Source organism: Miniopterus natalensis, chromosome 1 (assembly GCF_054644295.1).
Source record: "Miniopterus natalensis isolate mMinNat1 chromosome 1, mMinNat1.hap1, whole genome shotgun sequence".
Taxonomy (NCBI): domain Eukaryota; kingdom Metazoa; phylum Chordata; class Mammalia; order Chiroptera; family Miniopteridae; genus Miniopterus; species Miniopterus natalensis.
The window spans coordinates 57,926,915-57,952,469 of record NC_142081.1 but is presented as its reverse complement, the minus strand read 5'-3'; the positions used below and the strand labels follow the sequence as shown (position 1 = coordinate 57,952,469).

The 25,555-nt window shown below is 35.8% G+C and overlaps 1 protein-coding gene across 4 annotated transcripts in view; it reads right to left on the bottom strand.

The window, feature by feature from the left end:
* TTBK2 (tau tubulin kinase 2) overlaps positions 1 to 11,031 on the bottom strand; it is a 97,889-nt gene extending 86,858 nt beyond the window's left edge. The window contains exons 1-2 of one of the 4 annotated variants that reach the window (XM_016212327.2): positions 10,896 to 11,031; positions 4,258 to 4,405 (exon numbers count right to left, since the gene is read on the bottom strand). In XM_016212327.2, the coding sequence (XP_016067813.2) occupies positions 4,258 to 4,405; positions 10,896 to 10,964 (217 nt within the window). In that variant the 5' untranslated portion in view covers positions 10,965 to 11,031. Of the gene's footprint in view, positions 1 to 1,955; positions 2,128 to 4,257; positions 4,406 to 10,895 lie in introns of those variants that run through there. The other 3 variants (XM_016212329.2, XM_087822002.1, XM_016212330.2) reach the window with 3 other exon arrangements.
* Between the last annotated feature and the right edge of the window lie 14,524 nt (positions 11,032 to 25,555).

The following is a 25,555-nucleotide window of genomic DNA, read 5'->3' as shown; positions in this document are numbered from 1 at the left end:
TATTGTGAAAAATTAAACAATGGCTAGATTTTAGATGGTACTGAGAAATTTTGTTAGGTGTTTAAGACTACTGTGTTTATGTTATTAAAAAAGGGATCCCAAAGGAGTCCCTTAATGTAAATTATCGACTTAGTTAATAACAATGTATCAATATTGGTTCACCAACTGTAACATGTGTACCATACTAATGCAAGATGTTAATAATAGGGGAAACTGAGGATGGGAGGGAATATTGGAAGTCTGTACTCTGTGCTCAATTTTTCTGTAAACCAAATATGGTTCTAAAAAGTAAAATTAAAGAAAAACTAGAACATGGGATTCCTTTCCAATGAGGTCCTGTAATCCATTCTTAAAACTGGTCACCTGAATGAAGCATTTCCACCACCTTATTACTTCACTTTTTCAATAATACAGATCCCCTGAATTTTCCTAAAGTTTAACATAAACTACCTCTAATATGTTCTAATACCATTTTATTTATGTGTGTGAAAGTAAGTGGCTAAAACTTTCTATATTTCAATAGATACAATTTAATGGATTCACTAAATCATCAACAAAGCTCTTATAGGCAAAGTAATGTCTGTCAAATTTTGATATATCTCCAAACACCTCCCACCTGAAACCCACAAATTCCTTTATTGTCTGATACTTTGTGACTCTATAAAATAAAGAATATTTTCTCCTTTTTCTCTTCCTTCTCCTCCTCCTTCTTCATCTTCATCTTTAAAAAAAAAAGAGCTCTTATCCATTAGAGAAACAGAGTGAAGTATTTATAGATGACATATGTTTAGGATTTCTCTTTAAATACTCCAGCATGGTAGAAAATGTTAAAGGAGTAAGATATAGATGTGAGAAGACTGGCCAAATACTGATACTTGTTGAAGCTGAATATTGAATATGTGAATGTTCATTATATGATTTTCTACTTTTTTTGCTATACTTGAAATTTTTCATAATAAAAAGTTAGGGAAAAATCAAATTTAAGATTTACCTATCTCACCTGCAAGATTCTAGACACGTATCAAATTTTGTTAAGATGATAATGGAAATCTAACTCTTTAAAAAGTACATATTGATGATGACAGGTTCCTGAGGTACTTCAGAATTACTAGTGATCAGAGTTAAAATCATAGGACAGAATATTTTTTCCTCTTATACCAATATTGTACATAAAATTATATTCATTTTTTTAAAGTGGTATGGTAAAACTTTTTTTTAAATAAAAAATAATAAAAAAAAGAAAAAATAAAGTGGTCTGGTGAGACATAGTAAGCTCAAGAGAGCATGAAAATGGAGAGGTGAAGATAGGGAGGAAGTCACTATAAAACATTTATTATTTAAGATGAGAGAGAAGAGAGAATAAAGAATCTAACAGACTATGAAGGCAATTATCCCCTTTCCACAAAGTTTCAAAGCAAATAAATTGAAAAACAAAGATCTCAAGGTAGTATAGTCACAAATGGAGAGAAGGAAGAAACACAAATAAGTGGGCATATAGAGGTGTATCTCTGAACAATGATATTAATAAAAGAAAAGACTTAATAAGTTTTATGGTTCTATTTACTAGGGACACCTTAGAGAATAATAACTGAGTGTAGGAGAAGTACTACCTAATAGACCTACAGACGGATGTTTTCGTTTTTAAAGTGACTAAAATATTCGAACCCATCTGTAAAAACCAAGTACAACTTAGGAGTTTAGCTTGATTCAATAGAGAATTTTAAGATTCATCTAGAATAGTTCAGAGAGCTTTGAAAAGGAGTAATCTGATGTAGTAGCATGGAGAAGGTCATTCAGAAGAAAAGATGAAGTAAAATGGTAAGGCCTTCACACTTTGGGACCCATAAGAAACGAACATACTCGTAATGAGAGTTACGTATGACCTGAAGAAATCTAGAGTTAAGTACAGGGAAAACAGAGAGAAAACTGAGAAGTAAAGAAATCCAGGAAAAGACCTTATAAGAATTATGAGACTGGCCGGGCGTGGCTCAGCAGTTGATCATCGACCTAGGGTCCGGAGATCGCGGTTCAATTCCCGGTCAGGGCACATGCCCGGGTTGCGGGCTCGATCCCCAGTCAGGGGCGCGCAGGAGGCAGACGATCAATGACGACTCTCTCTTCATTGATGTTTCTCTCTCTCTCTCTCATTCTTCCTTCCTCTCTCTGAAATCAATAAAGACATATTTAATTAAAAAAAAAGAATTTTAAAAATGGAGACTGATTTATTAAAAGGAACAAAATTTAGGGTTTGGGCTAAATTCACCACAAAGTATCTTTTTATCTTATAAAGAAACAAATCCTTATACCAGGTATCAAAATTTTATCAAATGAAAACCAACCAATCCTCTAAAGGGTGTGCCTCTTTTATATACCTTTCCCTTAAATACTTAGCCTTTTTGTTGGGGTTACTGAGAAGTCATTATGCCAAATGGAAGAGAAAAGCCGTTCAGTCCCATAAAAATATTCTAAGGGTCTAGATTCCAATGCAAGCTCAACAAAAAGAAGTTGTGAGGCATAGGTACACAGAAGGCGTAAGTTTGGAAGCCAAGGACAGAAAGTCAAGGGCTGCCTCATGGAAACACAGACCAGAAGGTAAAAACCTATTAACTTTTGGAATGTAAAGGGTTCTGAGGAACAGAATGTCATGCGGTTATAAGCCGATAGGAAAAACATTTTAGGTAATAGTATGAAAGATAAAATAGAAGGAAAGGAGAGACTAGCATCCAAGGTTTATCACTTATAATCCTGAGTAAACTATGGTCAAAATAGGCAGGAGATCCTACTAAAAAGGCTACAAAGTTATATCCTGCCTCACCTGGAAGCATCTCCTTGGGGCCAAGAAAGAGAAAGACAGGTGAAGTTGTCCAGGCCAAGCTGATGCTGACATACCTTTCATGGGTTTGACTGAGAGTAAAACAGATCTCCTAGGATCTGTGACCTCAGGAAGAGGTAGCTCCAGCTGTACCCATTTGTGGCTTCTATGTGACTGAGCTGAGAAGAAGCTCAAAAGAAATAGGGAGAAAGGAGAAAAGGTGAGAAAAAGAAGAGTGCCATCTTTTTCCCTATTCTTCCTTCTCCAATTATCCATTTTTTCTAGTAGTGACAAAGGGTGCATATCCACTGTCTTCCTGACTTCCCATGTTTCAGGAGAGCTAAGTTTGGGCTAAAAATAACTATTAAACAGATCTATAATTTTATTAGCATCATGCTCTAATCAAACTAGCCACTTGGTACAGAAACTTGGATAATCAGAAAGCTTAAGGCAAAAGGCAAAATTAGAAGAATAGGTGTTGCCAGAATACATAATAAGCATTTCATTAACTTAATAGAAAATAACTGACTAGAATTACAAAAATCAGGGATTCACAAAGAAAGCACATTCACCTGAAAGACTATACAGCCATGAATTTGAAGGTCTAGTACACAGTATCTGACCTTGCTATTTCTACCAACTACAGTTACTTCTACCAATTACCGCAACTTCCTTTGCTCTATATGTTAGTACTAAATTCCTTTAGATGCTAATGAATGTCTCTTAACAATATCATACCTTCTAGAGCTTAACAAGGTCACTTAATGTGTTAATCAAGCGTATTTAATTTTGATTCAGATAAAACATTTAAATATCATATGTCGTTAAACTGAAAATAGAAAGATGATATAAACTAGCAATGTATTCAGTGTTTAAGTCACTGGATTGATGTCAGAAAAAAATTATTTATCCTTCTAGTAAAAAAATAGGGATCCAAGTAGTAAAAGGGACCTCAAAAATAAAAACAGAGCCAGAAAGAATTATTTTATGAAACTGAAATTAATGAAATCAACACATAGCAAGTAGTATTATTTCCATTCCATCCTGCAGCATGATTTGAAGGCAGTTTCTTCCATGTGATTAAGGCATGTTTAACATCCAAAGATACCAGTAGAAATAACTCAAGAGTTATATATGCTTGGTTGTTTTCTAAGGCAAATTTTACCATAACATTTATGAAACCACTTTCTGAAACAATATGTTTCAGGTAATTGACTCTCTCACATCCCTACTCACCATGAAAACAAATTGCCAAAGTCCAATTATTCTAAGAAATCAATATTTCCATTACTAGCTAGTGATAAAATTTCCAAGAGAAAAATGCTCAGCATGTTTATATCAATCTGACACCAGAATATTCAATTAATAGTTAGAGAATATAATTGAGGATCAGAAAGAAAACAATAAATTATAAATTGTTTGGTATATCATACAAAGCAACTTACCTTGTAGTTTTTTCAAGACAGCAACCTCCATTTTCAGAACTTGTTTTGGTTGTTGAGCCGATTCTACCTTCAATGCAACATTTTCTCTGGTAAGCATGTCCAAGGCATCGTAAATTTCTCCAAAGCCCCCACCCCCAATCTTCCTCAACTGCGTAAGAAATAAGAACAAACACAAACAAAATTACTAGAAGATTCTAATTGGAAACCAGTTTCTGATATTTAGAAAATATATATAATTTTGCTATTGCTATTATAAAAGATCTCAGTATTGTTAAATTAACCATGAATATGCCAAAAAGAAAACAAATTCCTAGAAATAATATTAGAACATTTTCCCACAGGTTTGACTGCAAAAAGTAATAAAATTATTTCAACCAAAAACAATTTTAAATTTGGTATACAGCTAGCATCAGAATTGTCACAAAAACATAGGATCTCAAAGTTTCACTTCCCATAAATGCCTCTCAACAACCAGATTTGTTGTTTTAATTCTCAGGCAATCATTTGAAGCTTTTTAAACCATGAAATGTTTTTGGCAATTGAAATCTTACCTGGAACCTGACTGAGATGTGTATATGGGGAGGTTGGAGATGGGAGCAGGGCAGCCAGAGCCCAGCCCTCTCTGCAGCACTTACCCTCCTCTCCGAGGCACTGAACAGGCTCCAAAGAGCTCGCAAAAAGCTCCTGTTCTAAACTATCCCAGGGTTCACTATATATCTATATGCTCAAATAAGAGTAAACTCTAATCAAATGCAACACTTTCATCAAACACTTAATATTCTTCCTGATAAAACATGTTAGCTTAACTGGGAAATATCAGGATCTCTGTCGTAGTACTATAAGCAAGTTCTGAAGAGCTAGTGACAACTGGACCTGTAGAGCTGTGAGAAACTGGAGTGGAAGGGGGTGGGATAGGTATATACTTCAAGCTAGAAACAACATTCAATAGGCCTTCTTCCATTTCCTGAAATTAGGTCTTCTCTTTACCACATTATCAAACATCTAGAATGTGTTATAATGTAGAAAGTCATCACTGGAGACATAGAGTCATAAATCCCAACCACCCCAGAGACCTCACCTCAAGTCCCATTGCTTTCTCCTCGGGGTCAGTTATCGATTACTATATCTAAGCTGATTTCTTTAACTTCTGAATTTCTATAGGAATTATTTGCTTAATCCCTTAATTAATCCTTTTACTAGGCTACATACTTCAGATAGCACTTGAATTAACACACCCTCCTGCTTTTTAGCCTTTAATGTTGCTTAACTTTCCAACTTTCCATTGTCAATGTCCTAGCCCCCTATAGCGAAACTAAGCTTCTTCAAAGAGAAGACCACTCCACCTATTTTTTGTTTTCCTCAGAACATTTGGCAAATAGATAACTATATATATAGGGTGGGGCAAAAGTAGGTTTGTAGTTGTTCATATGGAAAATAATACAATAATAAATAATAATGCAAGAATGAACTCTGTGTTTCATGTACTCACAACTGTAAACCTACTTTTGCCCCACCCTGTATTGCTAAATAACTATTCATTGCTTTGTATATATGAACCATAATCCTCCTCTATTCTGATTTGGTGATGGGAAGAGATACCATGAGGAACTCTGGTATGAGCTTGGGATTAAAAACAAAAGTTCCAATCCGGCTGGGCGTGGCTAAGTGGTTGAGCATCGACCTAGGATCCAGGAGATTACAGTTCGATTCCTGGTCAGGGCACATGCCCGGGTTGTGAGCTCCATCCCCAGTCCAGGGTGTGCAGGAGGCAGCCGATCAATGATGACTCTCTCTTCATTGATGTTTCTCTCCCTCTCTCCCTTTCCCTTTCCCTTCTCTCTCTGAAATCAATAAAGATACATTTAAAAAACAAAAACAGTTCCAGAACTTAATTTTGGTTAAATAAATTGCTCTTTGTTGGGTCCTAATTGGTTCTTGTGAGTCTTTATATTTTTTTCATTAAACAAAGCCTAGTGTAACTTAGAAAACTCATAAAAAGTCACAGGCATCTTTCTAATTATGGACTGTGATAAGAGAGGACTTCGTATTTACCTCATAAAAACCTTAATAAATGACGGAACAAAAAAAAAGTCTAGGCTGAAGTAAATGATTTTGTTCCTTGGTCTATTTCTATAATGTCATTTGAAAAGTAGTAAAGCATTAATTTTTTTATTGAACTTGACAAAGCCCTAAGACATCAGTGCTTATGAGGGAAAGAGACAGAGAGAGTTTAGTATGATGGGGGTTAAGCAGATTAGAGACAAAATAAAGGTAAGGCCTATGACAGATTGTGTTGTCTAAAGACAGCCACAACAATATTGCCCATCATTTTGCTCTGTCAATGTGACCTTGCCACTTCCCCATCAAAAGGTAGAGTCCATTTCCCCAGCCCCTTAAATCTGTGTGGATCTTGTGACTGCTTTAACCAATATAACATTGCAAGTAACACTGCGCCAGCTGTAATAATGGCCCTTAACCAGCCTATAGCTTCTGTTAACTTGTTTCTAAAGAGCCAGCCACCTGAGAAGCCATAGCCCTGTGAAGCAGTCCTAGAAAAATGAGCCACCAGTTGTGTGTGGGGGGGGGGGGGGAACACGGGCGGGGTGAAGCAACTAAGGATCCCCAAGGCACCAAACAAACCATCTGGAAATGAATCCTCCAACCCAACCAACCCTGCTAGTACCACATGGCTAAGGGACAAACCACCCAGACTAACTTCCCAAATTCCCAACGCACAAAATTGTGAGCAAAATGAATGTTTTAGCTCAGCAGCTGAGGATTGACCTAGGATCCAGGAGATTGTGGTTCGATTCCTAGTCAGGACACATGCCCAAGTTTTGGGCTCGATCCCCAGTGGGGGGCGTGCAGGAAGAAACTGATCAATGACTCTCTCATCATTGATGTTTCTATCTCTCTCCTTCTCCCTTCCTCTCTGAAATCAATAAAGATATATTTAAAAAAAAAATGAATGAATGTTGAAGTCTCCAAGTTTTGATGTAGTTTGTTACGTAACTGTAGATAACCAAAACACAATTTTTAACAATGAGCCTGTGATTTCTCACTAAAATTGCCTCTGTGCCTCCCAAATTTGGGTGACATGCTCCACGCACATATTAGCTCAAATTATCAGAAAAAAACAACTATGCCAGGCATAGCTTCATTTGCCACCTTTTAATGACTCCTGGTGAACAGTCAACTTTTATTACAGCAGTTACTACAAAGCTCTCACCAAAGCAACACTCATTTCTGATTTACATAAAAGATTACCAATTGTTGAAATCTGCCTGCATCCATGATGATGACATAGTCCTTTTCTTATACTTACTCAAGTAAATTTTCAAAGCCTATTGATTTACCTAATCAACTGTTCCATTAAAGCAAAATTTTTATTTCTAAAGGAAGAATCTTCTTTTTCCAATCTGTTGACAGATTAAGGAAACCACTAAAATAGCTTTGCTAAACCTGCCAATGGAGCAAAACTTTGAGTAACAAAAGACTGGGTATATTTTGTTTTCAATATATTTAAATGTTCCAAAACAGAAACAGCTCCCTTGAGAGGAGGAGAGATGGCCGATTCCAAGTCTAGGGCAACGAAGCCATCAAAAGACTGTTAGAATCACGTTAAAAGAACTCAAGAGATAACTTGAAGGGTGTCCCCTTAGTTGAATGAGACAATTTGAGCATCAGTAAGGATAATAACTATGAAGAACTAAAACACGTTAAATTTGTTTAAATCCATGAATTCTTAATTATATTTTTAAAAGTTCTCATTGGTCACTTTTAGATGATGCTAGGGAGCCAATTCATTATTTTTAAAATTGGTAAATTAAGAAAAAGAATCAAGCATTTATCCTGTTTTCCTAATCAAACTGTATCTCAGATAATCAAATAGTTGATGATGAGAAATTTCACTTTATAGATGTACTTTAATACATGAAAGAAAGAATATCACCAATCTGCAATCCCTAATGAATTAACAGACCAAGACAATGATCCACAGTACTAACACCACAAAAATGATGGGCAATAAATCAGTATGTACCGCCTGTTGAAAGTTCACAATACCCTTTATGAGAAAAATGCCTCCACCTCAGATTAGGTCTGAACTCAGATTAAATCAAGGCCCTATACATAATTAACATTTTACATAAAGTACATGACAGAGAACCATGTTAACATCACAGGGAAGCAATCAGAAAAATCTAAACCATGGAAAATTGTACAGGCAAATGGCCCAGTTTCTCCAACAAATAATAAGTAAAAAGAGATTAAAAAAAGAACCTAAAAATTAAAAAACTTAAATGATGTTACCAACTGCAATATCCAGACTTTATTTGGGTTTGATCCAAAATGTCAAAAAAAATTTCTGATATATCACCTCGGGCAAGGGAAACAAAAGAAAAAATAAACAAATGGGACTATATCAAACTAAAAAGTTTTTGCACAGCAAAGAAAATCATCAAAAAATAAAAAGACAAGCCACTGAATGGGAGAATACATTTGCCAATGATACATCTGATAAGGGGTTAATATCCCAAAATTTATAAAGAATTTATAATACTTAACACCAAAAAAAACTCCCAAACAATCAAATAAATAAATGGGCAAAGGATCTAAATAGACACTTCTCCAAAGAAGACATACAGATGGCCAACAGACATATGAAAAGATGCTCAATGTCACTAATCATCAGAGAAATGCAAATAAAATCCACAATGAGATATCACCTCACACCTGTCAGAATGGCTATCATTAATAAATCAACAAACAAGTGTTGGTGAGGATACAGAAAAAAGGAAACCCTCATGCACTGTTGGTAGGAATGCATATTGGTGCAGCCACTGTGGAAAACAGTATGGGGTTACCTCAAAAAATGAAAAAGGGAACTGCCTTATGACCCAGCAATCCCACTTCTGGGAATATATCCAAAGAAACCTAAAACACTAATTTGAAAGAACATATGAACCTCTATGATCACTGCAGCATTATTTACAATAGCCAAGATTTGGAAGCAGCCCAAGTGTTCATCAGTAGATGAGTAGAAAAAAAGTTGTGGTACATTTACACAATGGAATACTATTTGGCCATTAAAAAAAAGGAATCTTACCCTTTGTTACAGCCTGGATGGACCTGGAGAGTATTATGCTAAGTGAAATAAGCCAGTCAGAGAGACAAGTACCATATGATTTCATTCATATATGGAATCTAATGAACAAAATCAACTAACAAACAAAATAGAAACAGAGGCAGGGCTACATGGAACAGATTGACAGCTATCAGGGGAGGAGGGTTGGTGGACTGGGTGAAAAAGGTAAAGATATTAAGAAGGAAAAAAACCTCTTAGACACAGACAACAGTGTGGTGATTATCAGAGGGGCAGGGGGCTGGGGGGAGGTATAAGAGGGGAAATAAATGATGATGTAAGGAGATTTGACTTGGGATGGTGAACACATAATACAATATACAGATGATGTCTTATAGAACTGTATGCCTGAAACCTATACAATTTTATTAACCCATGTCACCTCAATAAATTCAATTGCAATAATAATAATAATAACTTATAAAACAATTGGGAATATGAAAGCTGGAAGGATACTTTATGATTTTAAGAAATTATTACTTTTTAGATATAATAATGATATGATTATGTTTTACAAAGAAGTGTTTATCTTTTAGAGATACATACTGAAGGACACATAAAAAATGCTAAGGGAAAATATATGTTTAAAAATATTTTGGGAGGGAGGTTAAAAAGATGAAACAAGCCCGGCCGGGCGTGGCTCAGTGGTTAAGCATCGACCTAGGATCCAGGCGATCAGGGTTCAATTCCCGGTCAGGGCACATGCCCGGGTTGCAGGCTGCAGCCGATCAATGACTCTCTCATCATTGACGTTTCTATCTCTCTCTCTCCCTCTCCTTTCCTCTCTCTGAAATCAATAAAGATATATTTAAAAAAAAAAAAAAAAAGATGAAACAAGACTGACTATAAATTGATAACTGTTTAAGCTGGAGCATGAATACATGGAGGTTCATTCTATCAGTGTTGCCATTTCTATGTATACTTACAATTTTCCTTAATAAAGGGTTTAAAAAAAAAAAAGAGCAGTTCATTATACTATATTTTTTTAACTTTTTTTAAATCCTCATCTGAGGATATTTTTTCCATTGATTTACAGAAAAAGTGGAGGGGTAAGAGAAAGAAACATCAATGTGAGAGAGACACATCGACTAGCTGCCTCCAACATGGGCCCCGAGACCAAGGCAGGGATCGAGCCTGCAACCGAGATACATGCCCTTGGCTGGAATCAAACCTGGGACCCTTCAGTCTGCAGGCCGACACACTAACCACTGTGCCAAACCGGCTAGGGTTGTACTGTATTTTTAAAATTTGTTCTTTCCCTAAGAACACTTTTATTTACCTTACTCAGTATTAGCTATCAGGTTAGAAAAATTTACTATTATATAAAACCAAACTTAATCATAGGTAAAAAACTGAAAATAACTGCTTTAGCAAGCAATATATGTATTATTCTTTAATGAAACGCTGTGTTTTTTTTTAATCAAGACACCAAAAACTACCCCTCAAATCTATCCATCCATCCATCTCTCTCTCTCTCTCTCTGACATATACTCACCACTTTCCATCTTTCTTTGACCAGGATTCCAACACTGAGGATGTCTGGTTGCTCTCCTCCTCCACTCATCGCAATTCACTGATAAGATAGAAAGGCTACACAGGCATCCAGCTCCCAAGGGTGGTTTCCATTTAACCTAAAACAAAAGAAATAGCAACAGCATATCAGGACTAATTAATTAACACAAACATTCTAGCACCAAGTAGCACTACTAATCCTATACATTAGGTTGCTTTGTTAGAAAGGGGAAGAACCCACAAACTCAGTTCCAAAATCTGTTTAGTGCATATTTTTTAAAAAACACTTATCTTTCCATTACAGATACTAGCAAAATAGCTAGACATTTCAAAAACATTACATTACAGCACAGATATAACTTACAGATAGCTGAGATTGCAAGACTAAAGAGAAAGCATGGTGTCAATAAATAGCAGTTGATCCAAACAGACCACTATCCTAAGTATAACATTGCTAAAGAAAAAGATCTGGTACCTAATGTATAACAGCTTATAATTTAACAGGTTGTAAGTCAGAGCTTACCATCATCAGAGCTAATAACATTTTAATGTTACATAATGCACTTAAAATGCATAGGAAATATACATGAGCCACAAACCCAATGCAATGATATTGTATGAAAAAGAGAACAACATGAACAACTCACCTATAGAAAATAAAAAAACAGCAGAAAAATATGGCTTAAAGGAGATGAAAACTGTGACCTAATATTATGGAACAAACTAAAGTATGAAAAAGAAGTTTTAAGAAAACATAAATCATAATTAGAAAATTAAATAAAAGAGCTAGGCAACAGGAAAACATAAAAGGAAACCTGAGAGAACTCAGAAAAGGATCAAAAGTGAAAGAAAATGAAATGAAGATTCAGGTAGATGAGACATGAGAGAAGATACCATGCAAATAAGGGAGAAAAGAGAAAGGAGAAAAATGAAAAAATAATTTTTAAGGAAATAAAAGGTGATAAATAAAAGGAAAAGTAAATACAAAATAGTTATTATAGAAGGCTCCCAGAAAGAAAGTCAAAGCTATAAATTAGAACAAATACTAGCCACTGCAATTCAAGAAAATTTTCTAGAAATAAAAAAAGGCTAAACCTGCATGTTGAAATGGTATACCACATACCTAAGAAAACAACTCAGAAGGTTAACACCAAGACACAGCCTAACAAAACCACTGAATTTTAAAGGAGGAAATAAATTCAGTGGGCATCATGAAGAAAGTACAAATTACTTACAACGCAAAGAAAATCAGACTGATGACAGACACTGGCACACACAGCTTTTATTAGTAGACAATGGAATTATATATTTAAATACCCAAGGAAATAAAATGTGAGCCAAGGATATTCTATCCTGCCAAACTAACCTTCAAGGCTAAACAAAATAAGCAGTTATGAACACACAGAACCAAAAAAGTATTGTTCCAGGAAATGCCCCTAGGAATCAACTATATAACAAGTATCAGACAATCAAAAAATTATGGTAGAAGATTTGGCATGAGGATTGACCTGAAAAGGCCTAAAAGCAATGAGCACCCCTGCCTCTAAATTGTAGACTCTAAACATCCTTTCCCACTAAAAGAAATCCGGGCTCCTTGGAGAAATGGCTTATTCTAGGTCTGGCATAGGAAACTGTACACAAACTAAATATAGGACATCTTGTCAAGTGAGAAAGCAAAAATGTTAACAATACTACTACAAGAAAATTAAATGGCAATCAGAGACAACTGAAAGGATTCTCATTTGCCAAGGATTAAACAATCTGAACATATACAAGAATGGTGATTGCAATGATTGGAAAACATCAAAAATATAAATACCCATAAGTTCATAGCAACACTCAAAGAAGAAAAAAGAAGAAAATTTCTCTTTGGTCAATTTTGGAATTTGCTAGGGGATAACTATTCTGAAAATTGGAAAATAAGTTGAAAGAATTAAGCATTTATCCCGCCTTTCTGATATGAACAGTATTTCTGGAAAACCAAAGAGATAATGAGGGCAGCTTATTCCCTAGAGAATGATTATGGCTAATAAATGCAGAAGAAATGATTGAATTAGAATATTACCTAGATTTAAGAATTCCAGCCCTGGCCAGTGTGGTTGCTCAGTTGGTTGGAGCGTCATTCCATACTCCAAAAGGTGGCAGGTTCGATTCCCGGTCAGGGAGCATACCCAGGTTGCACCCCAGTGAGTGCACCAACAGAAGGCAACCAATAAATGCTTCTCTCCACCACCCCCTTCTTCTCTCTAAATATCAACTTAAAAATAAAAATAAAAATCAAGCATCATCCTATACACCAAAATGTTGTTGCAGGTTAGCCTGTGTGGCTCAGTTGGTTGAGCGTCCTCCCATGCACCATTTGATTCCCAGTCAGGGCACATACCTCGGTTACAGGTTCAATTCCCAGTCAGGGTGCTTACGGGAGGCAACCAATCAACGTTTCTCTCTCACAACGATATTTCTCCCTTCCTCTCTCTCTCTCTAATCAATAATAACATATCCTCATGTGAGGATTAAAAAAAAAATTTTTTTTTAAAGAATTCCAATCCCTAGTTAAATAATAAATCTAGGCAATGACCATCAATGGCTGCTAAAATCATAAGGTAAAAAAGGTGGATGGGGAACTTTAATACAGAAGGATCAAGTTGAACCCATTGATCAATCTTAACATCACTAAAAAGCAGGACAATGGATATGATGCAACAAAATTTTCCTGATATGAGGCAACAAAATTTCCTCAGTACCACTCTTAAAGTCCCCTGCCAAAAGAAAAAGAAAGAAAAAAAAAGGAAGAACCTACATCTAATCAAACATCTAGATTTACTTACCAGTTTATAAAAATAAGGGGACTAGGAGCACATGTTACATGTCAACATGAGGATACAGTGAGCTAAATGCATAATGCTGGATATCCTAAAAGACAGTAAGACACTATTCCTCCTACAAATAAATGGCATAGAAAATAAAAGAGCTTATACTACACATCACAAGAAACAAGATATATATCAACCTAAGGCAACAACTAGAAAGAAATAGAAAAGCATTTTTAAAGTATTGAAAGTAAAAAGCACTGTCAACCCAGAATTCTGTATCCAGGGAAAATCCCCAAAGGACATTCTCAAATAAAGAAAACTTAAGATTGTGGTTGTCAGCAGAGCTTCTGGGAAAGAATTACCAAAGAAATTTCTTCTGATAAAGGGAAAAAAGGGAAACTCAGAAAAACAGGAATGAAGGAAGAGCAACAGAAAACTAGGTAAATATAACTGACTAATCTCCTCTTAAATTCTTTAAAACATGCTCGACAGTTAAGAACAAAAATTATAAAACTATCTGAAAGGACTGTCAATGTACACAGATTTAACTCATAAGTCTACTACAACAAAAAGGTGGAATGTTAAAGAGACCTATATGATGATTACATTTCTGCATTCCCCTTGGAGACGTAATATAATAATTTTAGAAGACTGTGAAAAATTAGATAGGTATATTGTAAACCCTAGAGCAACCACTTAAAAAAAATTTACAGTAAGACATAGTGAAAAACAATAACAGATTAAATAAAGTAGAACACAAAAACATGTTAAGATAGCCATGGTCGGTGCGTAGCTCAGTGGCTGAGAGTCAACCCACGAACCAGGAGGTCGTGCGATTCAATTGCTGATCACGGCACATGCCCGGGGTTGTGGGCTCAATTCTCAGTAGGGGGCATGCAGGAGGCAGCTGATCAATGACTCTGATCATTGATGTTTCTATCTCTCACTCCCTCTCTCTGAAATCAATAAAAAAGTATTAAAAAAAAAAGCCCTGGCCAGGTGGCTCAGTTAGTTGGAGCATCATCCCATGTACCAAAGTTTCAGATTCGATTCCCAGTCAGGCCACATACCTAGGTTGCTGGTTCAATCCCCAGTCAGGACATGTATGGGAAGCAACCAACTGATGTTTCTCTCTCACACTGATGTTTCTCTCTCCTTCTTTCCTCCTCCCCCCTCTTCTCTCTAAAGTCAATAAAAACATATCCTCAGGTGAAGATTAAAATTTTTTTAAATTAAAAATCATCACCACCATGTTAAGATAATCCAAAAGAAGACAGGAAAGGAGAACTAGAAGAATGAAAAGAAGATATAAATATAAAACAAATAATAAAACGTTTGACCTAAATCCAAATATATCTGTAATCACTTTATTTATTTATAGTCTACAAAACTATAAATAAACCAATATAGGAAAGGAAAAACTCACTGGTAAAAGCAAACATTTAGTAAAAGTAGTGGCTCATATACTTATAAAGCTAGTGTAAAGGTTAAGAGACAAAAGTAGTAAAATCATTTCTATCTACAATAATTAAAAGGAATACACAAGACACACTTCTCCGAAGAGGACATACAAATGGCCAACAGACATATGAAAAGATGCTCAACGTCACTAATCATCAGAGAAATGCAGTTAAAACAACAGGGAGATATCACCTCACACCCGTCAGAATGGCTACCATCAATAAATCAGTAAGTGCTGGAGAGGATGTGGAAAAAGGGGAACCCTTGTGCACTGTTGGTGGGAATGTAGATTGATGCAGCCACTGTGAAAACAGTATGGAGTTACCTCAAAAAATTAAAAATGGAATTGCCTTATGACCCAGCACTTTCACGTCTGGGAATTTATCTGAAGAAACCCGAAGCACTAATTTGAAAGAATATATGCACGCCCATGTTCATTGCAGCGATATTTACAATAGCCAAGATCTGGAAGAAGTCTAAGTGTCCATCAGTAGATGAGTGGATAAAACAGCTATGATACATTTACACAATGGAATACTACTCAGCTGTAACAGAGAAGAAAATTTTACCCTTTGCAACAACATGGATGGACCTGGAGGGTATTATGCTAAGTGAAATAAGCCAGTAAGAGAAAGACAAGTCCCATATGATTTCACTCGTATGTGGAATCTAATGAACAAATTGAATTAACAAGCAAAATAGAGACAGACTCATAGAGAGCAGACTGACAGCTCTGGGGGAGAGGGTGGGGAGAGGAAGGGGGTATGGGGAGGGATTGAGCTAAAGAAGAAAAAAGAGAAAGAACTCATGGATACAAACAACAGTGTAGTGATTGCAGAGGGAGGGGGTGAGTGGAGGTGGAAGAAGGTGTAGGGGGGATAAACGGCAATGGAAAAATTTAAATTAAATTAAATTTTTAAAAATAGGACATCGCCCAGGTGGGCATGGCTCAGCGGTTGAGACTCGACCTAGGATCCAGGAGATCGAAGTTTGATTCCTGGTCATGGCATGTGCCTGGGTGTGGGCTCAATCCCCAGTGTGGGCTTGCAGAAGGCAGCCAATCAATGACTCTCTCATCATTGATGTTTCTCTCTCTCTCTCTCTTTCTCCCTTCCTCTCTCTGAAATCAGTGAAGATATATTTTAAAAATAAATAAAAGTAAAATGTCTCAATTTAAAAAAAATAAAAAATATGACATTAAAAACAAAATGCGGGGGAGGGTGATGAGTTAATATGTAGTGCTGTTAGACTGGGTTCAGACTCAAGCAACCGTCAACATAAAATAGACTGCTATAAACATAAGTTGTTATATATGAATCTCACGGTAACCATAAACCAAAAACTTATAATAGACAAAAAAATACAGAGAAAGTAATCCAACATAACACTAAAGGAAGTGATCAGGACACAAGGAAAGAAAGCAAAAGAAGAAAGGAACAGAGAGCTAAAAAAACTTCAAAAATAATTAACGAAATGGAAATAAGTACATAGCTATCAATAATTACTTTTTTGTTAGTTTTTTAGTTTTTTTCTTTAATCCTCACCCGAGGACATTTTTTCCATTGCTTTTCAGAGATTGGAAGGGGGAGACAGAGAAAGAGAAACATCGATGTGAGAGAAACACAACGATTGGTTGCCTCCAGCTCGCCCTGAGTGGGGAATTAAGCCTGCAACCAAGGTACATGCCCTTGGCAGCAATCAAACCCCGACCATTCAGTCCAAAGGCCAACACTCTTAACCACTGAGCCAAACAGGCTAGGGCTATCAATAATTACTTTAAATATAAATTGACTAAATGCTCCAATGGAAAGACAAAGGGTGGTGGAATGCATAAAAAACAAGAGCCATATATATGTTGCTTACACAGACCCATTTCAGATCTAAAGATGCAGAATGAAAGTGAAGGGATGAAAAGAGATATTTTATGCAAACGAAAACGAAAAGAAAGCAGGGGTAGCAATACTTTTATCAAACAAAATAGACTTTAAAACAAGGACTGTAACAAGAGACAAAGAAGGGCATCATAAAATGGTGAACAGATCATTCTAACAAGAGGATATAACACTTGTAAACATCTATGCACTCAACACAGAAGCACCTAAATACATAAAGCAAATATTAAGACAAAGTGGAAAGACTGACAATAATACAATAATAGTAGGAGACTTTAACACCCCACTTATATCAATGGATAGATCATCCAGACATAAAATCAACAAGGAAACACTGGCCTTAACAACATATCAGACCAGTTGAATTTAATAGATATTTACAGAACATTCCATGTAAAATCAGCAGAATACACATTCTTTCCAAGTGCAGTTCGAACATTACCCAGAATTGATCACGTTAGGCCACAAAACAAGCCTCAATAAATTCAAGAAGATTGAAATTATATCAAGCATCATTTCTGACCAAAACGGTAAATCAATTACAAGAAAACTGGAAAAAACATGGACACATGGAGGCTAAACAAGATGCCACTAAGCAGCCAATGGATTAAGGAAGAAATAAAAAAAAATTTCAAAAAAATACCTTGAGACATATGAAAATGGAAACACAATGGTTCAAAATCTATGGGACACAACAAAAGTAGTTAGTTTTAAGAGGGAAGGTCAGCATGGCCGGCGTGGCTCAGCGGTTGAGCACTGACCTATGATCCTGGAGATTGAGGTCCGATTTCCAGTCAGGGCATAACAATCCCCAGCAGGGGGTGTGCAGGAAGTAGCCAATCAATGACTCTCTCATCATTGATGTTTCTCTCTCTCTCTCTCCCTTCCTCTCTTTGAAATCAATAAAAACATTTTTTTTTTTTTTTTTTAAAAAAAGAGGGAAGTTCATAGCAATGCAGGCCTATCTCAAGAAACAAGAAAAATCTAAAATAAACAATCTAACCTTTCACCTAAAGGAACTAGGAAAGGAACAAAAGCCCATAATGAGTAGAACGGATGAAATAAAAACCAAAGTTGAAATAAATGAAATACAGACTAAAAATATAACAGAAAAGATCAATGAAACTAAGAACTGGTTCTTTGAAAGATAAACAAAACTGACACATCTTCAGCCAGATTCATCAAGAAAAAGAGAGGGCCCAAATAAATAAAATCACAAATGAACAAGTTATAGCTGACACCACAGAAATACAAAGGATCATAAGAGAATACTATGAACAATTCCACACCAACAAACTGGATGACCTAGAAGAAATGGATAAATTTCTAGAAACATATAATCGCCCAAGACTGAATCAGGAACAAACAGAAAATCTGAACAGATCAATTACTAAAAACAAAATCAAATCAGTAATAAAAAAACTCCCAACAAACAAAAGTCCAGACCCGGGGGCTTCACTGGTGAATTCTACCAAACATTTAAAGAAGCACTAATACATATAATTCTCAAACTATTCCAAAAATTGAAGGGAAAGGAATGCTTCCAAACTCATCCTATGAGACCTTCATTACCCTGATACCAAAACCAAACAAAGACAATTACAGACTAATATCCCCAATGAACACAGATGCAAAAATTCTCAACAAAATATTAGGAAATCAAATTCAAAAATACATTAAAGGATCAGACCCCATGATCAAGTGGGATTCTCTCCAAAAATGCAAGGATGAATCAATATCTGCATATTAATCAATGTAATGCACTACATAAACAAAATGAAGGATAAAAACCATATGATCAAGAAAACATGATCATTTCAATAGATGCAGAAAAAAACATTTGACAAAATACAACATCCATTTATGATTACAACTCTCAACAAAGTGGGTGTAGAGAAAATATATATCAACCTAATATAGACTATATATGACAAATCCATAACTAACATCATAACAACAATAAAAAACTGAAAGCTTTTCCTCTAAGATTAGAATCAAGACAAAGAGGCCCACTCTCACCACTTTTATTTAACATAATATTGAAAATCCTGGCCACAGCAATCAGACAAGAAAAAGAAAAAGCACATCGAAATTAGAGAGAGAAAAGTAAAACTGTCACTAATTGCAGATGGCATGATACTCTATATAGAAAACCCTAAAGCCTCAACCAAAAAATTATTAGAATTAATACAGTGAAACTGTAAGATACCAAAGTAATATACAGAAATCTATGGTGTTTCTATACACTAACAAAGAACTACTGGAAAGAGAAGAAATCCCATTTACAATCCGATTTACAAAGTGCATCAAAAAGAATACATAGGATTAAATTTAATCAAGGAGGAGAAAGACCTGTACTCTGAACACTATTAGACACTGATGAGCCCTAGCTGGTTTGGCTCAGTGGTTAGAGCACTGGCCCATGGACTGAAGGGTCTCAGGTTCAATTCAGGTCAAGGGCACGTACCTTGGTTGTAGGCTTGATCCCTAGCCCTAGTACCAATCAATGTCTCTATCACATCAATGTCTCTCTCTCTCTCTCTCTCTCTCTCTCCCCCCCCCCATCCCCACTCTCTCTGAAAAGCAGTGGAAAAAAAATACCTTCAGGTGAAGATTAAAAAAAAAAGACACTGATGAAAAAAACTGTAGACACAAATAAATGGAATGACATAGTGTGCTCATGGATTGGAACAATTAATATAGTTAAAATGTCCATTCTACCTAAAGCAATCTATAGAGTCAATGAAATCCCTATCAAAATACCAATGGTATTTTTCACAGTACTAGAATAAAAAATCCTGAAGTTTATATGAAAACACAAAAGACCCCATATAGCAAAAGCAATCTTGAGAAAGAACAAAGTCGGAGGTATCATGCTTCCTGATTTCAAACTATACTACAAAGCTATAGTAATCAAAACAGTATAGTGCTGGCACAAAACCAGACACATATCAATAGAACTGAATAGAAATCCCAGAAATTAACCCAGTTATATAGCCAATTACTCTATGACAAAGGAAGCAGGACTGGACAATGGAGAAAAGATAGTCTCTTCAATAAATGATGTCAGGGAAACTGAACAGATACATGCAAAAAGAAAGGAAAACAAAGCAAAGCTAAGCTAAGCTAGCTGGACACCTTCTTACACCATATACAAAAATAAACTCAAAATGGCCGGGCCGGGAGTGGCTCAGCGGTAGAGCATCGACCTAGGATCCAGGCGATCAGGGTTCGATTCCCAGTTGGGGCACATGCCCGAGTTGCGGGCTCGATCAATGATTTTCTCATCATTGACGTTTCTATCTCTCCCTCTCCTTTCCTCTCTCTGAAATCAATAAAGATATATTTTAAAAAAAAACAAAAAAACCTCAAAATGGATTAAAGACTTAAATGTAAAGCCTAAAAACCATAAAACTCCTAAAAGCAAACATAGGCAGTAAACTCTCTGACATCAATCATAGCAATATTTTTTTGGATGTGTCTCCTTGGCAAGAACTACAAAAGCAAAAATAAACCAATGGGACTACATCAGACTAAAATGCTTTTGCACAATGACGGAAACCATCAACAAAATGAAAAGGCAACCTATTATATGGAAGAAGAAATTTGCAAATGATATATTCCACAAGGGATTCATATCCAAAACATATAAAGAGCTCATACAATGCAGCATAAAAAACACACACACACAAATAGCCCTAGCCAGTTTCGCTCAGTGATTAGAGCGTCGTCGGCCTGTGGACTGAAAGGTCCAGGGCTCTATTCTGGCAAAGGGCACATACCTCAGTTGCAGGCTCAATCCCTGGCTGCAGTTGGGAGGCAACCAATTGATGTCTCTCTCTCACATTGACATTTCTCTCCCTCTCCCCTCCACTCTTTCTGAAAAGCAATGGAAAAAATAATCTCAGGTGAGGATTAAAACAAATAAACAAAAATAAAACAACAACACACAAACATTTGATTAAAAGGTGGGCAGAGGGCCTGAATAGATGTTTCTTCAAAGACATACAGATGGCCAAAAGACACATGAAAGGATGCCTAACACCACTAATCTCAGGGAATTATAAATCAAACAAAGAGATATTATCTCATACCTGCCAAATGGCTATTATCAAAAAGACAAAAAATAACAAGTATTGTAGAGAAAAAGGAACGGTCATGCACTATTGGTGGGGCTGTACTGGTGCAGCCACTATGAAAAACAGTATGGAGGTTCCTCAAAAAGTTGAAAATAGAAGGAACTATACTATACAACCCAATAATTCCAACTTTGGACATTTATCCAAAGAAAACAAAAATACTGATTCAAAACGAAAGATGTACTCCTATGTTCACTGCAGCATTATCTACAATAGCCAAGATATGGAAGCAATAGATAGATGAATGGATAAAGAAGATATGGCTGTGTGTGTATGTATTCTTTTTATGGCTGAGTAATATTCCATTATATATAAAAAGTAACACTCCATTATTAGAGTAATAAAAGATATATAATGGAATATTACTCAAACAAGATATATAATAGAATAGTACTAAACCATAAAAAATGAAACCTTGCCACTTGAGACAACATGAATGGACCTAGAGAGTTATTATACTAAGTGAAATAAATCTGACCAAGAAAGACAACGTAAAATTTCATTTATACATGGAATCTAAAAAACAAAACAAACAAAACAAAACAAAACAAAAATGAATTCATGGATACAGAGAACACACTGGTGGTTGCCAGAGAAAAGGGTGGCAGGAAGAAGGGCGAGAAATATGAAAGATTTCAGAGGTCCAAAGTTCTAGTTACAAAATAAATAAGTCACCGAAATGTAAATGTACAGCAAAGGGAATATAATCAATAACACTGTAATAACTGTACAGTGACAAATGGTTACTAGACTTACGGTGATCACTATGTAAGGTATATAGAAATTGTGTTATACACCTGAAACTAATATGATGTTGTAAGTCAACTTCAATAAAAAATGAATATAAATGACCTAAAAACACCACTGAAAAGACAGAGATTATCAAGATGAATATGATTTCAACAACAAATTCACTTCAAAATTAATGATATATGTAGGATAAAAGCAATGAGATTCCCACTTCTGCTCTAGTTCTCTTTACCTTCTAAATAGCAACTTAATCCTGACACATCCACCTGCATCAGCAAAACATTGGTGACATTTTTGTAGCCTGGCAAAACAGATTAATTTACAGCTAATTTTGCTTTGAAGCAGATCAAATGTGACTTCATACTAAGGCAGCATTAGGTACTGTATGGAAATACATCATTAACTTTAAACTCATCCAAATATAATTTACCAGTTTCCAGAATTTCAAGCACAGAACTTCCTGAAGAGAAAGCCATTGTTCAATTACAGTTCAGTGTGGATAACAAAGCAAAATTTAGAAGTAAAGTTATCTATTTGATATTTAACTTTTTATTAAATCTTTAAATTTTGGTCTCAGTATATATTGCCTTTTTATTATACAGTGTCCATCCCAAGTGACAGATGAGTGGATAAACAAAATGTAGTACATACAATGGAATATTATTCAATCTTAAAAAGGAAGAAAAATTCTTACACATGCTACATCATGAATGAACCTTGAAGACTTTAAACTAAGTGAAATAAGCCAGTCATAAAAAGTAAAACATAATTCCATTTATAACAGATACCTAGATTAGTCATATTCTTAGGGACAGAAAGCAGTTTCTGTCTGGTGGTTGCAGGGACTTCGAGGAGAGGGTAATAGTTTTCCATAGGGATTTGAAGTCTTAATGGGTATGGAGTTTCATTTTGGGAAGATTAAAAAGTTCTGGCGGTGATGGTTACACAACGATGTGAATGTACTTAATGCCACTGAATTGTATACTTAAAAATGGTAAACCTTATGTATATTTTTAACAAAGTAAAAGAAAAAAGTTTAAAAAAATTTTTTAAATATATCTATTAATTTCAGAGAGGGAGAGAGAAAGTTGAAACATCAATGATGAGAGAGTCATCATTGATTGACTGCGCCCTGCATGCCCCAGGCTGGGAAAGGAGCCTGCAGCCCGGGCATGTGCCCTGACTGGGAATCAAACCTCAATCTCCTGGATACTAGGTCGATGCTCCACTGTTGAGCCATGCCCAGCCAGGCGATAAAAGTTAAATTTTAAGACTACTAGGTATCTCTCAGATATAACTACAATACCAAATACTTTTAACTATCTCACTTTATTTTTTTAAGAAAACATCCATTTTCTTTATTTACTTTTCAATAAGTTTAAATCCTTGAGGAGTACAATATGGCCTTTGCAGGAAGGTTGCTTTGGAATTTAGCATGAACCATGCCACTGTTTCCATGAGCCCAAGTTTCCTCAGATTACTCTGGTTTTGTGCCACCAGTAGTCACTGTGTTGTTCTTTGTTTTGTACACATAAGCACATCTCTTGCCTAGACAGAATTCCGTTTTATCTCAAGCATAGACATCTTCAATTTTAAGAAGAGCTGTGTGCACCCTTTTGTTTGCATGACCCCACTACAACCAGCAAAAATGGCTTTGGACCACAGCCTTCCAGACATATTTGTCATTACAGAAGTCCTGTTCCCAGCAGGCCTCCACAGGCTCCAAGATCTATCTCACTTTAAATTACCAGTGGAAAGGTCATGGAACAAAGTAGTATCTGGGTAAAATCCTTCAGAACACTAAAGTAAATCTAAAAATACACCTGCTCCAATTAGGAAATGAACAATAGGGGAAAAGCCCAGAATCCTTTAAGCTACCAAGGTATGCTAGACTGCTTCTAAAATGGCTCCCCACGAACCCCATCTTGTGCATGGATCCTCTTCCCCTGAATGGGGGTGGACCTAGTAACCTGCCGCTAATGAATAGAATACAGTAAGTGATAGGATGTCACTTTGCAGATGTACTATAGAAGACTGTGACATCTACCTTGCACACATTCTCTTTCTTTGACTCTTCCTAGTTGCTTGATCTGATGAAGCAAGCTGCCAAGGAAAGGCCCACATGGCAAAGAACTGAGGGCAGCCTCTGAGAGCACTATTGATTCCACTTTTAATAGGTACCAACTGCTAGCAGGGAACTGAGGACCTCAGTCCAACCACCCACCAGGAACTGAATCAGTCCATCATTGGAGTTAGCTTGAAAATAGATCCTTCCCTAGTTGAGCCTTGTGATGACTATAGCCTACCTTGATTGCACCTGTCATTGGCCCTGAAACAGACTACCTAGATGAGTCACATCCCAAATCCTGACCCAAAGACACTGTGAAATTAATAAATGTTGTTGTTTTAAAACACAAATTTGGAGTAATTTGTTACACATTGATAGATAACTAATACACCAGGCTTCCTTGGTATGGGGCAACAGTATCTCAAAAGTTTTACCTGAAGCACAGGTTCTTTTTAATTCCACATCACAAATTATATCTGAAAAATTAATGTAATTTGGCTGCAGCACCAATGCTGTCAAATAATTATTTGGGACTCGTTTTTCAGTAATGCTAATAACTTAAAAATAATCTATCTTGGTGTAACGATCTAGATACTACTTGAGAGAAATTAAATAAATTCTTCCTTGGCAATATCCTCAAAGACCTAAAATAAGGAACAAAGAGCGTGCTAATGAATTCAGACAATGCTAAATCTGGAGGTATTGACAAAATAGACCCAAAGAAGATCAAAATATGGATGGAACATACTAAATGGAGATTCAACTTGTAAAATGGCATGAGTTGAAAATCATTTGAGACATTTGCGAGGTAGAAAAAGATTGAGAAGAAAATAGCTGGCAAATTAATAAGTAAACACTGACAATCCCTAGATTACAAACTCTGTGAAGATAAAGATCATATCATAATCATTATATTCTCTGCCAAGATAAAAACTGATGAACTTCGCATTTTATCAATAGATATTTAGTGAAGTTAATCTGCTGAAAATGAGACATCAAACTGTATGTAATTTAAAAGTCATATAGATGCACATATACAAATGTAACAAATAGATGAGAGAAAAATGAGAAATAAACAGAGGATGAAAATAAGAGGCACAAAAGGCAAATGGATAAAAACTGTATAGTAATTCCAAAAACATAAACCAAACCAAACTGCAGTTAATGAGAACTCCCTATAAAAGTATTATTTGAGAAATTAATGTAACACTGCAGTGTGTTTATTGTCTTTTCTAACTCCAGGGACTCCCCATAAAACACAGATTTAAACCCGACTACCTAGATTGAAATCCTGGCTGTGTAACCTAGGGCCCATTATTTAATGCCTCTGTGCCTCAAATTCCTCATCTATAAAAAGGGATAACAACAGTGGCTATATAAGGATTAAAAGTGATAATATATGATAAATGTAAAGTGTTTATTTATCACAGTGCCTAGCACACTATGCTCAATAAATGGTAGTTCACTATTTTGCATGCTTCTTAACCAATAGAAGGGAAAATAGTCACATTTACAGACAT